Source organism: Fusarium vanettenii, assembly GCF_000151355.1.
Source record: "Fusarium vanettenii 77-13-4 unplaced genomic scaffold NECHAsca_139_unmapped, whole genome shotgun sequence".
Lineage (NCBI taxonomy): Eukaryota > Fungi > Ascomycota > Sordariomycetes > Hypocreales > Nectriaceae > Fusarium > Fusarium vanettenii.
The window spans coordinates 1-15,124 of NW_003315751.1; the positions used below are offsets into that span (position 1 = coordinate 1).

Sequence of the window (15,124 nt, forward strand, 5' to 3'; positions counted from 1 at the left end):
ATATCTATTAACTTCTATTATACTTCTTCTTATTCTTATAGCTTACCTAGAAAGAACTTACTAAAAAGGGATTACCTATAATACTTATATTTCTACTTAAGTTCTATTAATATCTATATAACCTTTTCCTAGCCAAATACTGCATAAGTCCCCTCTCTATTAGAGGGTATTCGAGCCAGCTCGATCGGCAGGCTAAGAGATAGCGGATAACATGGTTTTCTAGCGACTAAGAGGTTATAAAGCATACCCACCCCCCCCCCCCGACGGCAAGTAAGTACTAAGTATTAGCCTTAATGCCTATACTTATAATCAAAAGCACTATCCATAGTATAATAAGTATAAGACCTTAATACTAATAATAAGCTATTATCCTAGGCGAGGTAAAGCTACTTCTTATTATATTATTAGGCTATTAAAGATTAATAATAGCCTATTATATAAATATTATATAATTTCTTATTAATATATCCCCTAGAGTATTAAAAAAAGCCTATTTCTATAATTAACATATCTATCTATATTATAAGTCCTTATAGCTCTAATAAGCCCTAAAAAGCCCCTATTTCTATGCCCTAAATCCCATATTTACTTATATATTAATTAATTATATGCCTCGGGCGGCGATAGGTCTCGACGGTATATCTTAATAGCGATAATATCTTTTAATTACTTACTATTAGTTATTTATTATTATAAGATAAATTTAACTTATATTTAATAAGCCTAAAGTATCTAATTATAGCGATAAAGTCAATCTAGCTCTTTTAGGTCGCCCTATATATTAATATAAAAACTAATATTAAATAAGTCGAATGTAATCTTAAATATAATACCTTCTAGCTTCTTAACTCGCGAGATTATTATATAGGTAAGGCTAGCTATAAAGTCCTTATTAAAGATATTTATAACTATTTAGTTAAGTATAATGCCCTAGGCCTTATAGGTAATAATAGCATATAAAATTATAAGGGGAAATTACTTCTAGGTATAGAGATAAGCGCTATAGATATATTCTCGCATAGACTAGAAGATAAGAATAATCCTAGCTATTTTAGGCTTATTATTAAAGTACTCGGGACCTTTATATCCCTCGAAGTAGACTATAATAACCTTAGAGGCTATATAATATAGGTTAATGCCGCTAAGCTTAGTATAATAATCTTCCTAGGCAATATCTTTAATAATACCTATTATATTATTAATAAGGCTAATAGCGGTCTAGATATTCTCTATTAATATTACTTAAGCGCCGATATAAAGGGGTAAGGTTTTAAAGAGGTTATTAGCGACTTAAGACTTAATATTATTATTAAATTAATTTCTATAGGAAGTATAGATTAAAATAACTACGCATTATAGGTATTCTATATGGTCCCTATTAAAATCCTAAACCGGCTAATTAATAGGATAAATATATACTATATTATAGAAGGTAGTAATTTTATTATTAATTAGCTTTAACTTAATATAGGAATAAAGAAATTATTAATAATTAAAAGTTAGCTTATTATTTCTAAGTCCCTATAGAGTATTATAAAAAAGCGCCTAATCGTTACCTTATTAATATATTACTTACTAAAGTTTAATATTTAAATTAAACTTATAATAAGCATTACGGCTAATAAGCTCTAACTTATTCTATAGAATACTAGTAAAATAAAGGGGTTTTTTAGAGACTAAGGAAAATTAATAGAAGTCTCTAAGTAATAATATACTTTAACCGCTGAAATACTTATATTATTCTATTAGGAAGATTTAATAGAGTCTCTAATTAATATAATAAAAAATCTAAAGCCTAATTATACTCTTTTCATTAAGGATAATATACTTAATATTAGCTATTTATACCTATATATTACCTAGCTTATTATCTAAAAGCTCCTTTAATAAATTAATTTACTTCGAAATAAGGAGATATAGCAAAGAGTATAATATTATATTACTAATTATATTAATAGTAATACCTATAGGGGCTGCTCTTATAATATAATTAGCTAACCAAGCATTAAAGGTAATTAAAAAAATATAGATAAAGTAAGACTTTTTAATACCTCCTTAGCTATTAACTTAGACTAAGAGAGGTTAAGGGTATAATTAATTTAGATTAATTATAGTATTTAAGTAATTAATAAAAAAATTATATAAGAGGTATTATTCTTTATTTAGAATATTAGGGTTAATTATATTAATAATAATATTAATCTAAGTAATATTATTAGAGGCTCTTCTAATACTTATACTTTTAAATATATAATTTAAGGAACTTACTAATATAATTATCTTAATTATAAGTATAATCTAAAGGACGATTTCTAAGGAGCTCTATATCTTTAGTATTAAGCTAATCTTAGGGCAATAGACTAGTAAATTCTTACTAAGCTTCTTAGGGGACCTTATCTTCCTTATTAGGATCTTCCTTAAACTCTTCCTTAAAGATATCTTTACTAATAATACTAAAGTAATCGCTAAGGTAAGCACTAATATAAATAAGCCTATAGTATAAATAAGTATTAATAAAGGTCTTAATAGTTTTGCCCTCTATTATTAGAAGCTTATTAAAGTTATTATAGGGGTAATAAAATATTAGCTTAACCTAGGTATAATCTTTATACTTAGAAATTAGGCTATACTAAGGGAAATAATTAAGAATATAATTAAGGGCCTCGGGGAATTCTCGCTAACTCTAAGGCTAGCTAGAGAAATTAATCTAAGTAAAAAAAAAGAAATAACTATAATCCTTAAAGCTATCTAGGAGGCTAAGATACTTTTTATAGGTATTCTTTACTATAATAATAAAATCCTTGCTATTAATAAGGATAAAATTAGCTTTCTAGTATTAACTTAGATAATAATAATTAATATTCTAGACGATATAAATACCTCGCTATAAGTCTAAGTTAAGGAGTAAATAATTAATCTCCTAAGCTAATTAATCTCTCTCGGTAATTAATCTATTTATAAACTTAGTAATAAAGCCTATGATACCTCGGTTAGAATTAATATAAAGTAAAATAGCTTTAATAATATTCTTATAACTCTTAGACTTCTTCTTAGCCTTACTAATATATTTAACCACATAGTTAATAACTATAGAAGAGCTTATATAAAGAGATATGTCGATATTCGCTAACTAGGATATAATAAGTATCTAAGTAAAATTATTAAGTTAGGTATTATTACGCATATTATCGCAGATAAGATAATTAAGGTTAAGGTCTTATAAGAGAATAAGATAAAAGTATATCTCTCGAGGGAAATAAAACCTATAAGATATCTTAGTTAATAACTAGCTATTATTTAACCGCTTTTATCGCTAGTAATAAGTCGGTATATATATATAGCATTATATATAATTAATAACTATATCTAGGTCCTTAAAGCTAGGATTTAAGATAATATTAATCAGCGGGTTATTCCTACGAACCTAACTAGCTTAATCGCGGTCTAGGTTCTAGGCATTAATATAATTCGCCTAGAAGCATAATAACTCCTAATATAAGCTCTAAGATCTTTATATTAACTTAAGGTAAGATATACCCTTTACTTAATATAGACTATAGTAATATTTACTCTATTATACTTACTATTCTATATAATACTAATAATTAATAATACCAAATTTAGAGATTAAGATATACTTTAGAAAGGCATTAAAGTAAGTATAGAAATAATATATAGCGATATATGGGTTCTCTTTTAGCTTTAATCTAATAATTCTAGCCTTACGATGGGTATTACCTACTAAGTACTTATTATACTAAGGCATAATGCTAGCAAGTAAGTCCTAATATAAGTCTACTAATAAGGAGGTAAGAAATATACCTAGATAGCCTAGGCCATAAATATATACCTCTAGTTAATAATAATAGCCTCCCTAATATAAATAAGTTCTATATAAATTACCTAAATAGTAAATAACTAAATTAAATAAGGCCTTAGCCTCTAGAGTACTTAAGTTAAATACTTACTATAGCTAATTAATATCTACTAATTAATAATATCTATCCTTCTTAATAAAGAATATACTTCTCTAATTAACCTATTATCTTATTGAGGTATTAAAAAGAATATAAGGAAAATATAAATACCTTATAAATCGGCTATTATAATACTTTATTAGTCGCCTAATATAGGTACTCTACGTGCTATATGCCTCGCTATCGGGGCTCGACGAAGTTACCCTCGCCCTTAGGGAATAGGATAAGAAACGCGAGAGATAAAAGAGGTTAGGATTAATTAAATTCGTTTAGTAATATACTATAAATAATAGGCATTTCGAGAGATAATTCTTTAGCTAGTTTAAGTAGAATATTAAGTTAATTATTATATCCCTAGAGATAATTATATAGGAAGGTTAAACCTCGCTCTTAGGCGATAAAGTTAGGAATAATAATAATACCCTAGTTATTAGGATTAAGAAGGTATTATCCTTAATAAAGTTATTAATCTTATTAGGATTAATAAGTTTTATAATTAATTAATTAGAAATATTATTATCCTATAAGAATTAACTAAGATAGTCCTTATTAATAATAATATATTAATATCCTAGGTAATTAATATATAGGAACTTAAGCTAAGTATGAATATATTACTATTAAACGCGGTATTAATTCTAATATTAGCGAATTATATATAGCTAATTTATCTAATTAATAGGATAAAAAATAATAATATTAAGGTCCTAAGGAAGTAATAATAATTATTAATATACCTAGCTAATATCCTTAAGGAAATTAATATTATATCCTTTATATTTATATTATTATTAACCCTAATAGGTTATAATTTATATATAAATATAAACATAAGCAATAAGTATCTCTTTTACCTATATTAACTTAGGTAGCTCCTTAGGGACCTCGCTAAGATCGAGGTTATTATCTCTTAACTAGAAGAAAAGTTAGCCTTCTTAATACTAATTTTATATAAAATAGCCACTAATTAAAATAATATCGCATCGATAATAAGACTAATATATACTATTACGAAGGTTAAGGCTAAATTACTTAATCTTATATTATAAATAATATATTATAATATTATTATTTATTTTTACCTACTAATTAGCAATAAATTAATAATCTTAATTATTTAGATATAATTAACCTAAGTTACCTTTAATAAAAAGCAGGTTAAGAATAAAGGCTAGGGATAATACTAGCGGTAATTATAAAGAGACTAGCTACCTATAAGTTTACTAAGGGCATTAATAACTAATATTAAGGCATAAATTAATACTTATAATCGAGAGACTAAAGTCTAAGTTAGCTATAGACGAGGCTAAGGTAACTAACTCGCTATTATTATCTTAATTAAGCTCGCGATAATAAGATCTATAATATACTTTTTATTTATTATTAGAGCCTTAGAATTTATATTAAAAAAAGATATAAAGGTAAGAAAGATATATTTACTCTTTATCGTCTTTATCATAGCTAAGATTAGCGCAATAGATATAAGTATTAGAGCCTTAATAATAATACTAATATAGACGACGAATGCCATAGGTATTATAAGTAAAGGGATTATCTTCCTTATTATGCCTATAGTTACTAGACCTAGAGGTAATAGCGCTAGAGCTAGACGCAAAGGCATTATAGCTAGAGCTAATAAGAGAGTAATAATAGCCTATTAACTAAGAAATAGAAGGTATTAGGCTAGGTTCTTTATTAGCATAGTATTATATATAATACTTATATCGGATAATAGCCTAATAAGGTTAATTAATATATAAATTATTATTATTAGGTATTATAACTTAGTTACTAGGCTTTAGCTTTAGCCTTAGCGGGAATATCCTAGGACTATTATCTATAGGGGAAGAACTTTATTCTATAGCTTATACGCTTAATAAAGTTATTAAGAATATAGCGGCTAGGTATCTTATTATAGGGATATATCGCGAGAAGGCAACTAAGAGGCTAGGGATAAAGGAGAATAAGTTAAATATACTAAGTTTCTAGAGACTAGATATTACTAATAATACGCTTATAGGATAATAACGACGCTATAGAAGCTAGAGACTAAGAGTATTATTAGGTCGTAGCTTATAGCTAGACTTATTAATATTATTAGATAGATAAGTTCTTAATTAAAATTACTTATTAATATATTCTTATACTCCTAACTAGTAGGATATCTCTTAATAAGCTTATTTTTATACTTTAGGTAAATAAAGTAAATAAGAGACTTTATTTATCTATAATAATTATATTCCTAAATATTAAATAAAAGATCTAGATTAATAGTATTAAGTAGAGGTTAATCTCTATTACTAAGAGGACATAAAGGTAAAAGACCTAATAGTCCTTCGGCGGCGGTCGCTATACTATACTTAATGCTTAATAGGTTAATTATTTTCTTAGTAAGGGCTTAAAGGGCTAGCTAAAAATTAATAATAAGAGCTTAATAATCCCCCTATTTTTAAGCCCTATTATTATAAAAGGAATACTTTATTATATTATACTATACTGCCTAATATATATGCAGCGGGCTAAGGGCAGAGGATATAAGGCAAATTATAACCCCCTAGGTTACTAAGCGGTTCAAAGAATTAAGAGCTCTCTCACGAGGGTAAAGCAGGTATATCCTTACCTTGCCTTAGTAGTAGATCTTAATCTCAGTTAGTCGGGCATAGAAGATTAGAGGTCTCTAAGGGAAAGAGGGGTTTCTAATAGTATAGAATCGATAAGAATAACTATTAATAACGTTAAATATTAATTATAGATAGGGAAAGGCGATATTAGGCTGCAAAAGCACCGCAAATGCGCTCTAATGCGTGAGGAAGAGAGGTTAAAGAGGAAAGATCAAGAGATAGGTTAGAGGGGGCAGGCAGAGGGGCAACTTTGCCGGGCCAACCAATTAAAATACAGAATAGTGGGAAATTGAACTCGAGCCCCCACAAATGCCCCACTTTTGGATCGTTCTATGACCCTTAATACTAAGGGGCTATACATTATGATCAATTATTAGCCTTATTATCGCTTACGACTTAGAAAACTAAGCTAGTAACGTTAAAAGTACTAAAAAAGGACTTACTCCTTCTCGCTTTGCTTTGTCTTTATTACTTAGCTAGTGGGACCCTAAGTTAGGATTCTTAGGCTCCGAGACTAGTCTTATTGAACGGCCGAAGCCCACGAAGACAGACTCAGAGACAGCGGGAGATCCTAGCAGGCTATGAAGCAATTATCCGCCAGAATAACGCGAACACTCAGCTGGGCCCACTGTGAGTTGAAATAACGGGTACCCAAGCCGTTACGCCAAACCAGCGTGCAAGTGTCATCTCTTGGATGCCGGCTGCTCAATTATCTCGGTATATATAGCACTGCTGAGGCTGCTGAGGCTGCTCGTGATGCCCCTTGTGAGGCTGATCATGCCCCTTCTGGTTCAGTTGAGATTGATGCTACTGATACCGCTGATATCGCTGATGGTGATGTTATTCTTGGTGTTGAGGAGGTTCCTGCTATGGATATCATTGCAGTTTTGTCGTACATAATAGACCACTATGCCATACGGCAAAAGTAGAAGATACCTTCTAACAGGTACCATAGTAATTGGTCATTTACTGCTCAAGTTTTTAGTGCTCTTTCTACCTTTAGTGCTCTTTCTATTGCTTATCATAATCACCACGATCTTGGCTTTAGTATTATGGAAGTGGTTACAAGGCTAGTGCTCATGACTCTCAAGGTTCTCGATATTGGCTCTGTTCTTGCTATTCTTGCCGTTTCTCTTCCGTTTCTTAGAGTTACTGCCACTTCTCATTATCATCTTAGTCCCAGTCTTTGGTATTTCTTCGATGATCATGGAGGGAATTGGTGTTTTGCCTCCGGCGGCTCTCCGAGGGCCCTTCCGGCAGACCCTTCGGGTACCCTCTGGGGCTCTCCCGGGGGGTCTCCGACGGTATTTCCTCTGGACGCCCTCCGGACGCCCTGCCGGGAGCCTCCTGCGGAGGGCTCCTCGCTGCGCTCGAATATATACACCAAGTCGAATCAACTTGCTTGTTTTGCCGTGCCCTCGCCCTATGGTGAGGGCTCCGGTTGGTCTCCCTTAGTTTTTTTTCAATATCCATTAATTAGCTAATTCCAATATAAAATCAGGGATAATAATCCAAGAGATTCGGTACTTAGATACATATAACCTTCCTCGTTAATACGGGCCCACCGCGAATGCCCTTATATACTCTTTAGGTAATAAATTTAGGCCCGATTAATCGCGCAACTATACTTTCTAGCATAAACCTTATTAGGCTTATTTTAAAGATATAAAGCTAGAAGGTACCCCTAATTACTTTATATTATACCTACCCTTATTATATAGCTTTACCTAATTAAGGTCTAGGGATAAGTTAATTATATATTAGGAGCCTATCTATTAGCTAGGTCTTTTATATCTAGGTCGCTCTCGCGCCCTTAGAAAGTAATAGTATCCTTAGCCCCATTGCCTAAGGCTAAGGCTATATTTTTATCGGTAATTAAATATCATATAAACTACCTTTCTTATCGCTATTATAGTAGTAACCTTAAGGCAAATAATAACGCTTTGCCGGCTATTATTCTAAGAAAAATAGTTTAGTTATACTTAAGGGCAAATAGCATAGCACTAACCCCTAGCTATATAGCTATTATGCCTAAACCGCTTTACTATACCTAGTTACGCCGGGGAATACCGGCCCTAAGTTTAAACTTATTAGACTAATCATAGATATTAATATAGAGTGCAGTAGGCTAATAGTCCCTATTTGCTTCCTTATTAGGGAGGCCCTTAGGAGTATATATGCTATTAGCTATATTCCTAATTTCCCCGGGTATTTAGAAGATATATGTCTTAATAAGTTATTCTATTACCTAGGGCTAATTAGCTTAGCTATATCCTAACTTAAGATTAATATCTAATAATAATACTTTAGGTAATAATTTAATAAGATAATTCTCTTTAACTACTAAAACTACCGCTAAGATTATATATATAATAGACCTAAAGGAAAAAATTAATATTATTACTATATTATCATAGAGGCTTACTAAAGCGAGCTAAGTAATATTACCTCTGAGAATTAGTAATACTAAGAAGATATCCCTAGGGATTATTTATTACTCCTAGAGCGATATTACTAAAGAATTTTATATAATTTTTATATTTAAGGATAAGAAATTATAATATTAGCGAATATATAATTAAATATAATAATTAATTCTAATAAAGTTAATATCTAATTAGGCTATTAAGAAAGTATAAAAAGAAAATAAAGATTACTTATTAGGCTAGGCCTAGAGCTAGCTCCCTAGTTAAAAGAGATTCTAATAATAAATATCCCTTCTTAATAAACGCCGATAATTAATAGATTATAGTTAGGAAAAGCTATATTCCTATATAAGAGACTTACTTTTATAATATAGCTATATATAGAGGGCGCTTAGAGGTAATTAATATACTAATTAATATCTATAATTAATTTATGCCTCGAAGGGAAGCTCTATATTATAATTAAGCTAAGTACTAATATTACCTCTCTAAATAAAGTCCCTTATATTACTTCTAATACTAAGCTATCCTATATATAGTTAATTTTTAAAGCCTAAGGAAATAAATATACCTAGGCCTAGGATAATTAGATAATATTATAAGGGCATAAAGCCACTAAGATTAATACTTAGAGGTAATTAGGTATTAATAATATATACTATATATATACCTACCTAAGATTACTAATTTCTCCTTGCTTAGAGTATAGTCCTTAAACCGATTTAATTAAATTTACTTATCGCGGAATATCTATAGTTTATGAATACTATTATAATAGATTATTTACTCTAGACTTATTTAGAGCCGCTTAGAGTGCATATGGTCTATATAGTAGATTCTTATACGATAATATGGAATAGCCTTGCTAACTCTGCTAGTTTGGGCTGCGGCTAGTGCCGCGTGCTCTAGTAATAAGGAGAGAAATTAGCATTATGTAAAGTAACTATGAGCTTCTCTTAAAGCAATAGTTCTGGTTGCACTCTAAAAGGCGATCTTCAGGCTCAGTTAACCCATTAAGGGCCGGGCTACAAGCACTCCAAAAGGCATCGCCTATCTCCGACTCATAATCAACTATAATCCCATATGCAGCTTCTTTGTCTATATAGAAGCAGGTAGGTACCTAGAGAACTATAATCCTTTGCATGATACTGACGAGATCATTGTGTTCAAAGATGATATGTGCGTCAACTAATAAGTTTGGCAATTCGCCGAGATGTTTCATTTAAGCTCTAACTAAGCCCGTACTCCTCATAGGTTGACTCACCCTAGTAGCCACTACCCAAATAATTCTCTTATTTCTCGTACAGAGGTTAGAGTAGTTAAAATACCTATGAGAGGTTAGACTTTTATGATAATATAGCTAGGTATGACTCTTCTGTTGCTACAGAATTTTAATAGGCTACTATATTAATATCGGGTTATGATGTTATGATGTGTTTGAGATTTATTCTTTATTATAGTTGCAGCCTGGCCCTTCATGGGTTAACTGAGCGCCAATATCGATACTAACGACATGTTAAGATGACCCTGCCTCTGGCTACATTCGTGCTAGAGATCCTATACATAATGTCTCTTTAACTTCTAACTACCGACTAGCTTCTGCTTGCCTGAAGGAATACATCTAACACCGCGACAACTGCCCTGCGCCACAACCGCCTCAACCACCGACCAGAGTCATCTGAAAGACTCAAGCTTTTGATCAGTTCTAACATATAATCCTCCTATGCGGCTTTAAGCTACATAAGGGGCGAAGAAGTAACCATATAATATAAACCAAAAGAACCTTAATACTTATCTCACCTCTAAAACTAGTAAATACCTTTTGCCAAAGACCATCCACGACGCCATAGACTTAGCTTAATATCTTAATCTCTAATACCTCCGGGTAAATTCCCTTTATATACTATAAGATTACCGGGAGGATAAAAATCGAGAAATCCATTAAATATAAAAGATATTTCAAATATATATATTATACTTATAGTAATAAGCGCGCAGAGGGTCAATAAAAGCTTTCTTTATGACCGGCTATATTATCCCCCGTATAATTACCTGCTATTTATTTGCCCAGATAATAGACAAGTAGGCAGCATAATACTATCTCCTATCTAGAAATAATATAATAGCAGCTAAGAGCCTATAAATAATTGCGCTTAATACCTTAAAGAATACCTCCTTTTACCTTAAGTATTTATATATACTTCGCATACCCTATAGTATTATTATTAAACCCATGCCATCGATATTAGGCATAATATCTATGCTCCCTAAAGCGGAAGGCGATTACTATAGCTATTTTAGAAAGGGAATATTAGCGATTAAATATCGCTACTTTTTAGAGGGTAGCTTAGGTAAGGCTTAGGTAAGGCTCTCCCTCGACGATAGAGAAGCGTGGTTATTAGAGACACTAAGAAGATTCATTTTGGCCCGGTAGAACAGTAACCAGCACGCCATCGTCACTACTGGGGGTGGCAAGGGCATTGACAAAGAAGACTCGCAGCTGGGCAAATAAACGTTGACGTATCAGCACCCAACACCACCCGCACTGCCCTCACTATTCTGGCCACTTTTGGATCCTGCCGCTCATCACTGCCGCTGGCATACAGCACCACACGTGGTATCTGTTGCCCATTGGGGACATTGGAATTTTTCAGAACATCTTTGTTGCCTTGTGGCCACGATTTCCTAGGGATCTAGCCGTGCCCCCCTTGAGTTTGAAAGGGTCATGGGCAACCCCAAGGTTATGAACGCGCGCTATTCCTAGTTGAAGAGTATTATCCCCATGTTGGGCGATCGATGCTGAACGTCTTGTTTCTGGGCAAGCTGAGCCCTCGGGAGCCAGAGCGATGGGAAGATTTGGAGAATAAGGCCGATGCAGCGAACGAGGCGCAAAAGGGGAGCAGAGTAGCAGCATAACAGGGAAGAGGCACCGAGGACTTTCTTGCACACAGCCTCTTAGGGCTTATACCCTATCCCATCCCGTTGAGAATGCCCTATCTGGTAAGAGTCTTTCGAGTAGCGGGGGAGGGTGGCTCCTTTTTATTTAAGAACGGGGTAATGCTGATATAAGTAGTATGGTATGCAAGTCCCCATCCAGGTGAAGAAATTGAACAAACTAACATCTACTTAGTCTACCCACCCATTTGCATATGTTTGAAACTATTGGATGTGTATCTATGTATATACCTTTGCTTTAAATAATAATAACACTATTCCTTTCTGCCATAGCATTAGAGTAAATCGGCTCGTTATCTTATCTAATATAGTAATACCGGGAATGCCGTCATGATTTTCAGTCTTGTCTACTATATAATTTCAAAAAGTTGAGATACCTTGGCTTCTTTTCAAGTCCCGTCTAGACTACTCAGCTGATTAGATTGTGAAGTTTTGTGGAAAAGTAGAGGGAGGAGCTAAGATATCTTAATTTTCCGAGATTATACGGTACGTGGCTACACCTTAGATATCAGCTGCAATAGCCTAGACCCGCTATCGAGACCAATTGACCTGGGCTTGCCTGCTAGCAGACCAGGCTGGCGCTTTGCAAGACCAACATAGCAAGCTGGGAGGTAAGAGGCAGTCCCGTTCTAGGAATCGGCACTCTGGCACCGGGGAACTGGCTACTATTCGCCTGCGCCAGGCTTGGTATAGGTACGCAGATGATACACGAGGACAGCCACACATGAGTTGGGCTGCCCCCTTTTCCTTGCCGGTGCCCAAGGGATTATGGCATTCAAAGTGTCTGTGCTGACGAGGCACCCGAGACCACCGCTTTCATCTGCTTACCATCAACACAAACGCCAGACGCTATGGAACCACTACCATCTCCAGGAGTTGGCAATGCGCGCATTATTTATGATTTTTCTTTGGACAAAATTCGCGGCACAATATCTACAATCAATATTAGGCCCCAGGCTTCGAAACGCCGCTTTCGTATGATCAACTGCGTGGCCTTCGCCTTTCATAATAAACTACGGATCTGGGAATTCGCAGAGCCACCTCTACAGGAATTTAAAGGCTTTATTGACTGGCCAAAGCTCAAATATTCCGCCACATCGTATGCCTGGAGAGGAAACTCGCCGCTCGGCCCAATTGCAGAGCCTTCCGGGTATCTTACTCTCAAGGGCGCCAAAGACGCAGACCCCATCTCCATCGACCTCCTTCGCTATGCATGTATAGCGTCCCTGGAAGAACGCAAGGTAGGGCGCTGGCGCATGCTGTCTAGGGCGGCATAAATGTGACTCGATTGTCTCTACATTTTGCAGACTGACGACGAAGACAAAGCGTTTCAGATCCAGCATACAATTTACAACTGCTGTACTCAATGTCTGATACTTCCGGGGAGGCTTGGACGTCTGGTGCCAATTGATGAAGACGCAGCTTGGGCTACCAGAGCTTGGACTCTACAAGAGTGTCTGGCACCTCAATATCCAATAGTTCTGTTTCCCTGGAGCCTCAGCACAGGAAAGCTTGTTGGCACGCTGGCCTTCAGGCTGGGGGAGGTTGGCCATGGTACTAAATGCGCAGTGCCACATTTCAAAGACATTTTGCGCCCATGCGTAAGCCAACCGATGGCCTTCACTGCTTGCTGTCTGGAATCGAAACTGATTGAATGGTATGGCGAACCGGTCCTCAGGAGAGTGGAAGCCGGAGTTGAATGCAATCTGGTGAAGAAGGGGGTTGAGTCCCATATCAAACTATTCGGCAAGGGTCACCCTGACATTTTCCAATTCGGAGAAACATGTCACATGTTCCAAACCCATTCCTCAGTTTTCAAATCAACTGATGCAAATACCTGTTTCTCCAGCGTATGGAGATGTGCGCTTGTGCGTACATCCTCCCGCCCTGTCAACATGGGTTTCTATTTTTTTGATGACATCGATGATCGCTGTCGGTCACAGGAGCAAAGGACACATTTGAATACACACGGCAGTATTAAAACCCAATACTGCAAAACACCGAACAACATGGGTTTCAGCATTATGGAACTCATGGGTGTTAACTTAAAACTAACAAATTTCTAAAAGGATGACCGTCTTAAAGCTACGATTGCTCTTGCCTTAGAAATAATGTATAATGGTGGAATTGCTGACTGGTTAGGAATGCTTGCCAAGATCTCACCTTGTCCACACCTGTCCACTTTCCTGGCCTTTGCTACAACTGAGGTTTCTGGTTAAGCAATAATCATCATTGATGGGAAGCCATGCCGCATGAGGACATTGGGCGACTAGGCCGTTGCATCGGGACTCTAGAGTACGAAAGACATGTAGACCTGGGAGCGATCATATAGCACAATAGATAATGAAGGGTATTTGACTTTCACGCGGAAGGCGTGTGGAGTCGCTCGACTGGCATCTGGCGAAAACGAACTCGATAAAGAGTTGCAGTGGCTAATCTTGAAAGGTATGGATAACGCGGTGTGGTTGTTCAAAGAAGACACGGACCTTGATGTCGTCGAAGGAACGAAAATAGTTGCTGTCCCACTTCGGGAATTCGAGGAGCGGCTCGTCATTAACAATGCTGAAGTCACTGATGCAGCGTTCTCGGAAAAGATGCTTAGGCTGATGCTTCTTAGGGAGCATGCACTAGGGCTTTTCGATTTGGTGTCGTATTTCTATGTGACAAATGTGGACAAGGAAATATGGATTCTATTTCTTTTTTTGATGACATCGCTGTCAGCCACAGGAGCAAAGGAGATAGTTAAAGACATACGGCAGTATTGAAACCCAATACCACAAAACACCGTAAACCTAACGTAAGGCTCTATAGCCATAGAGACCTGATAAGGAAATATGGATGCCAAGAGTTGAAGCATGGAAGGAGTATGTCTTCAAGGTGGGAGGACCAGGAAACTACCTTTTAGACAAGTGGGCCTTTAAAGGCGTGTAACATTATCAACTTATCCTGCTTCAGGCGGGTTTATTCCACATCTAGAAAGAACACATTTTCAAACACATCAGAGCGATATTGCCCGATACTAAGATAGTTCCCTTATTGAGTCATTGATGCTTTATCACAGCGGAGACTCAGACCGAGCTGCATTATGGGACACTGTTTCCAATATTATACCGTCCAGTGAACTTCCCATCTTCCACCACAAACC

At 34.9% G+C, this 15,124-nt stretch overlaps 1 protein-coding gene across 1 annotated transcript; it reads left to right on the plus strand.

The window, feature by feature from the left end:
* Window positions 1–6,777: 6,777 nt before the first annotated feature.
* NECHADRAFT_89390 (uncharacterized protein) lies at window positions 6,778–8,152 on the plus strand (the record flags this gene model as incomplete). Its single annotated transcript, XM_003039197.1, has 5 exons — window positions 6,778–6,820; window positions 7,117–7,228; window positions 7,326–7,523; window positions 7,554–8,038; window positions 8,100–8,152. 5 exons carry the CDS (start codon window positions 6,778–6,780, stop codon window positions 8,150–8,152), a joined length of 891 nt encoding a protein of 296 aa, XP_003039243.1.
* Between the last annotated feature and the right edge of the window lie 6,972 nt (window positions 8,153–15,124).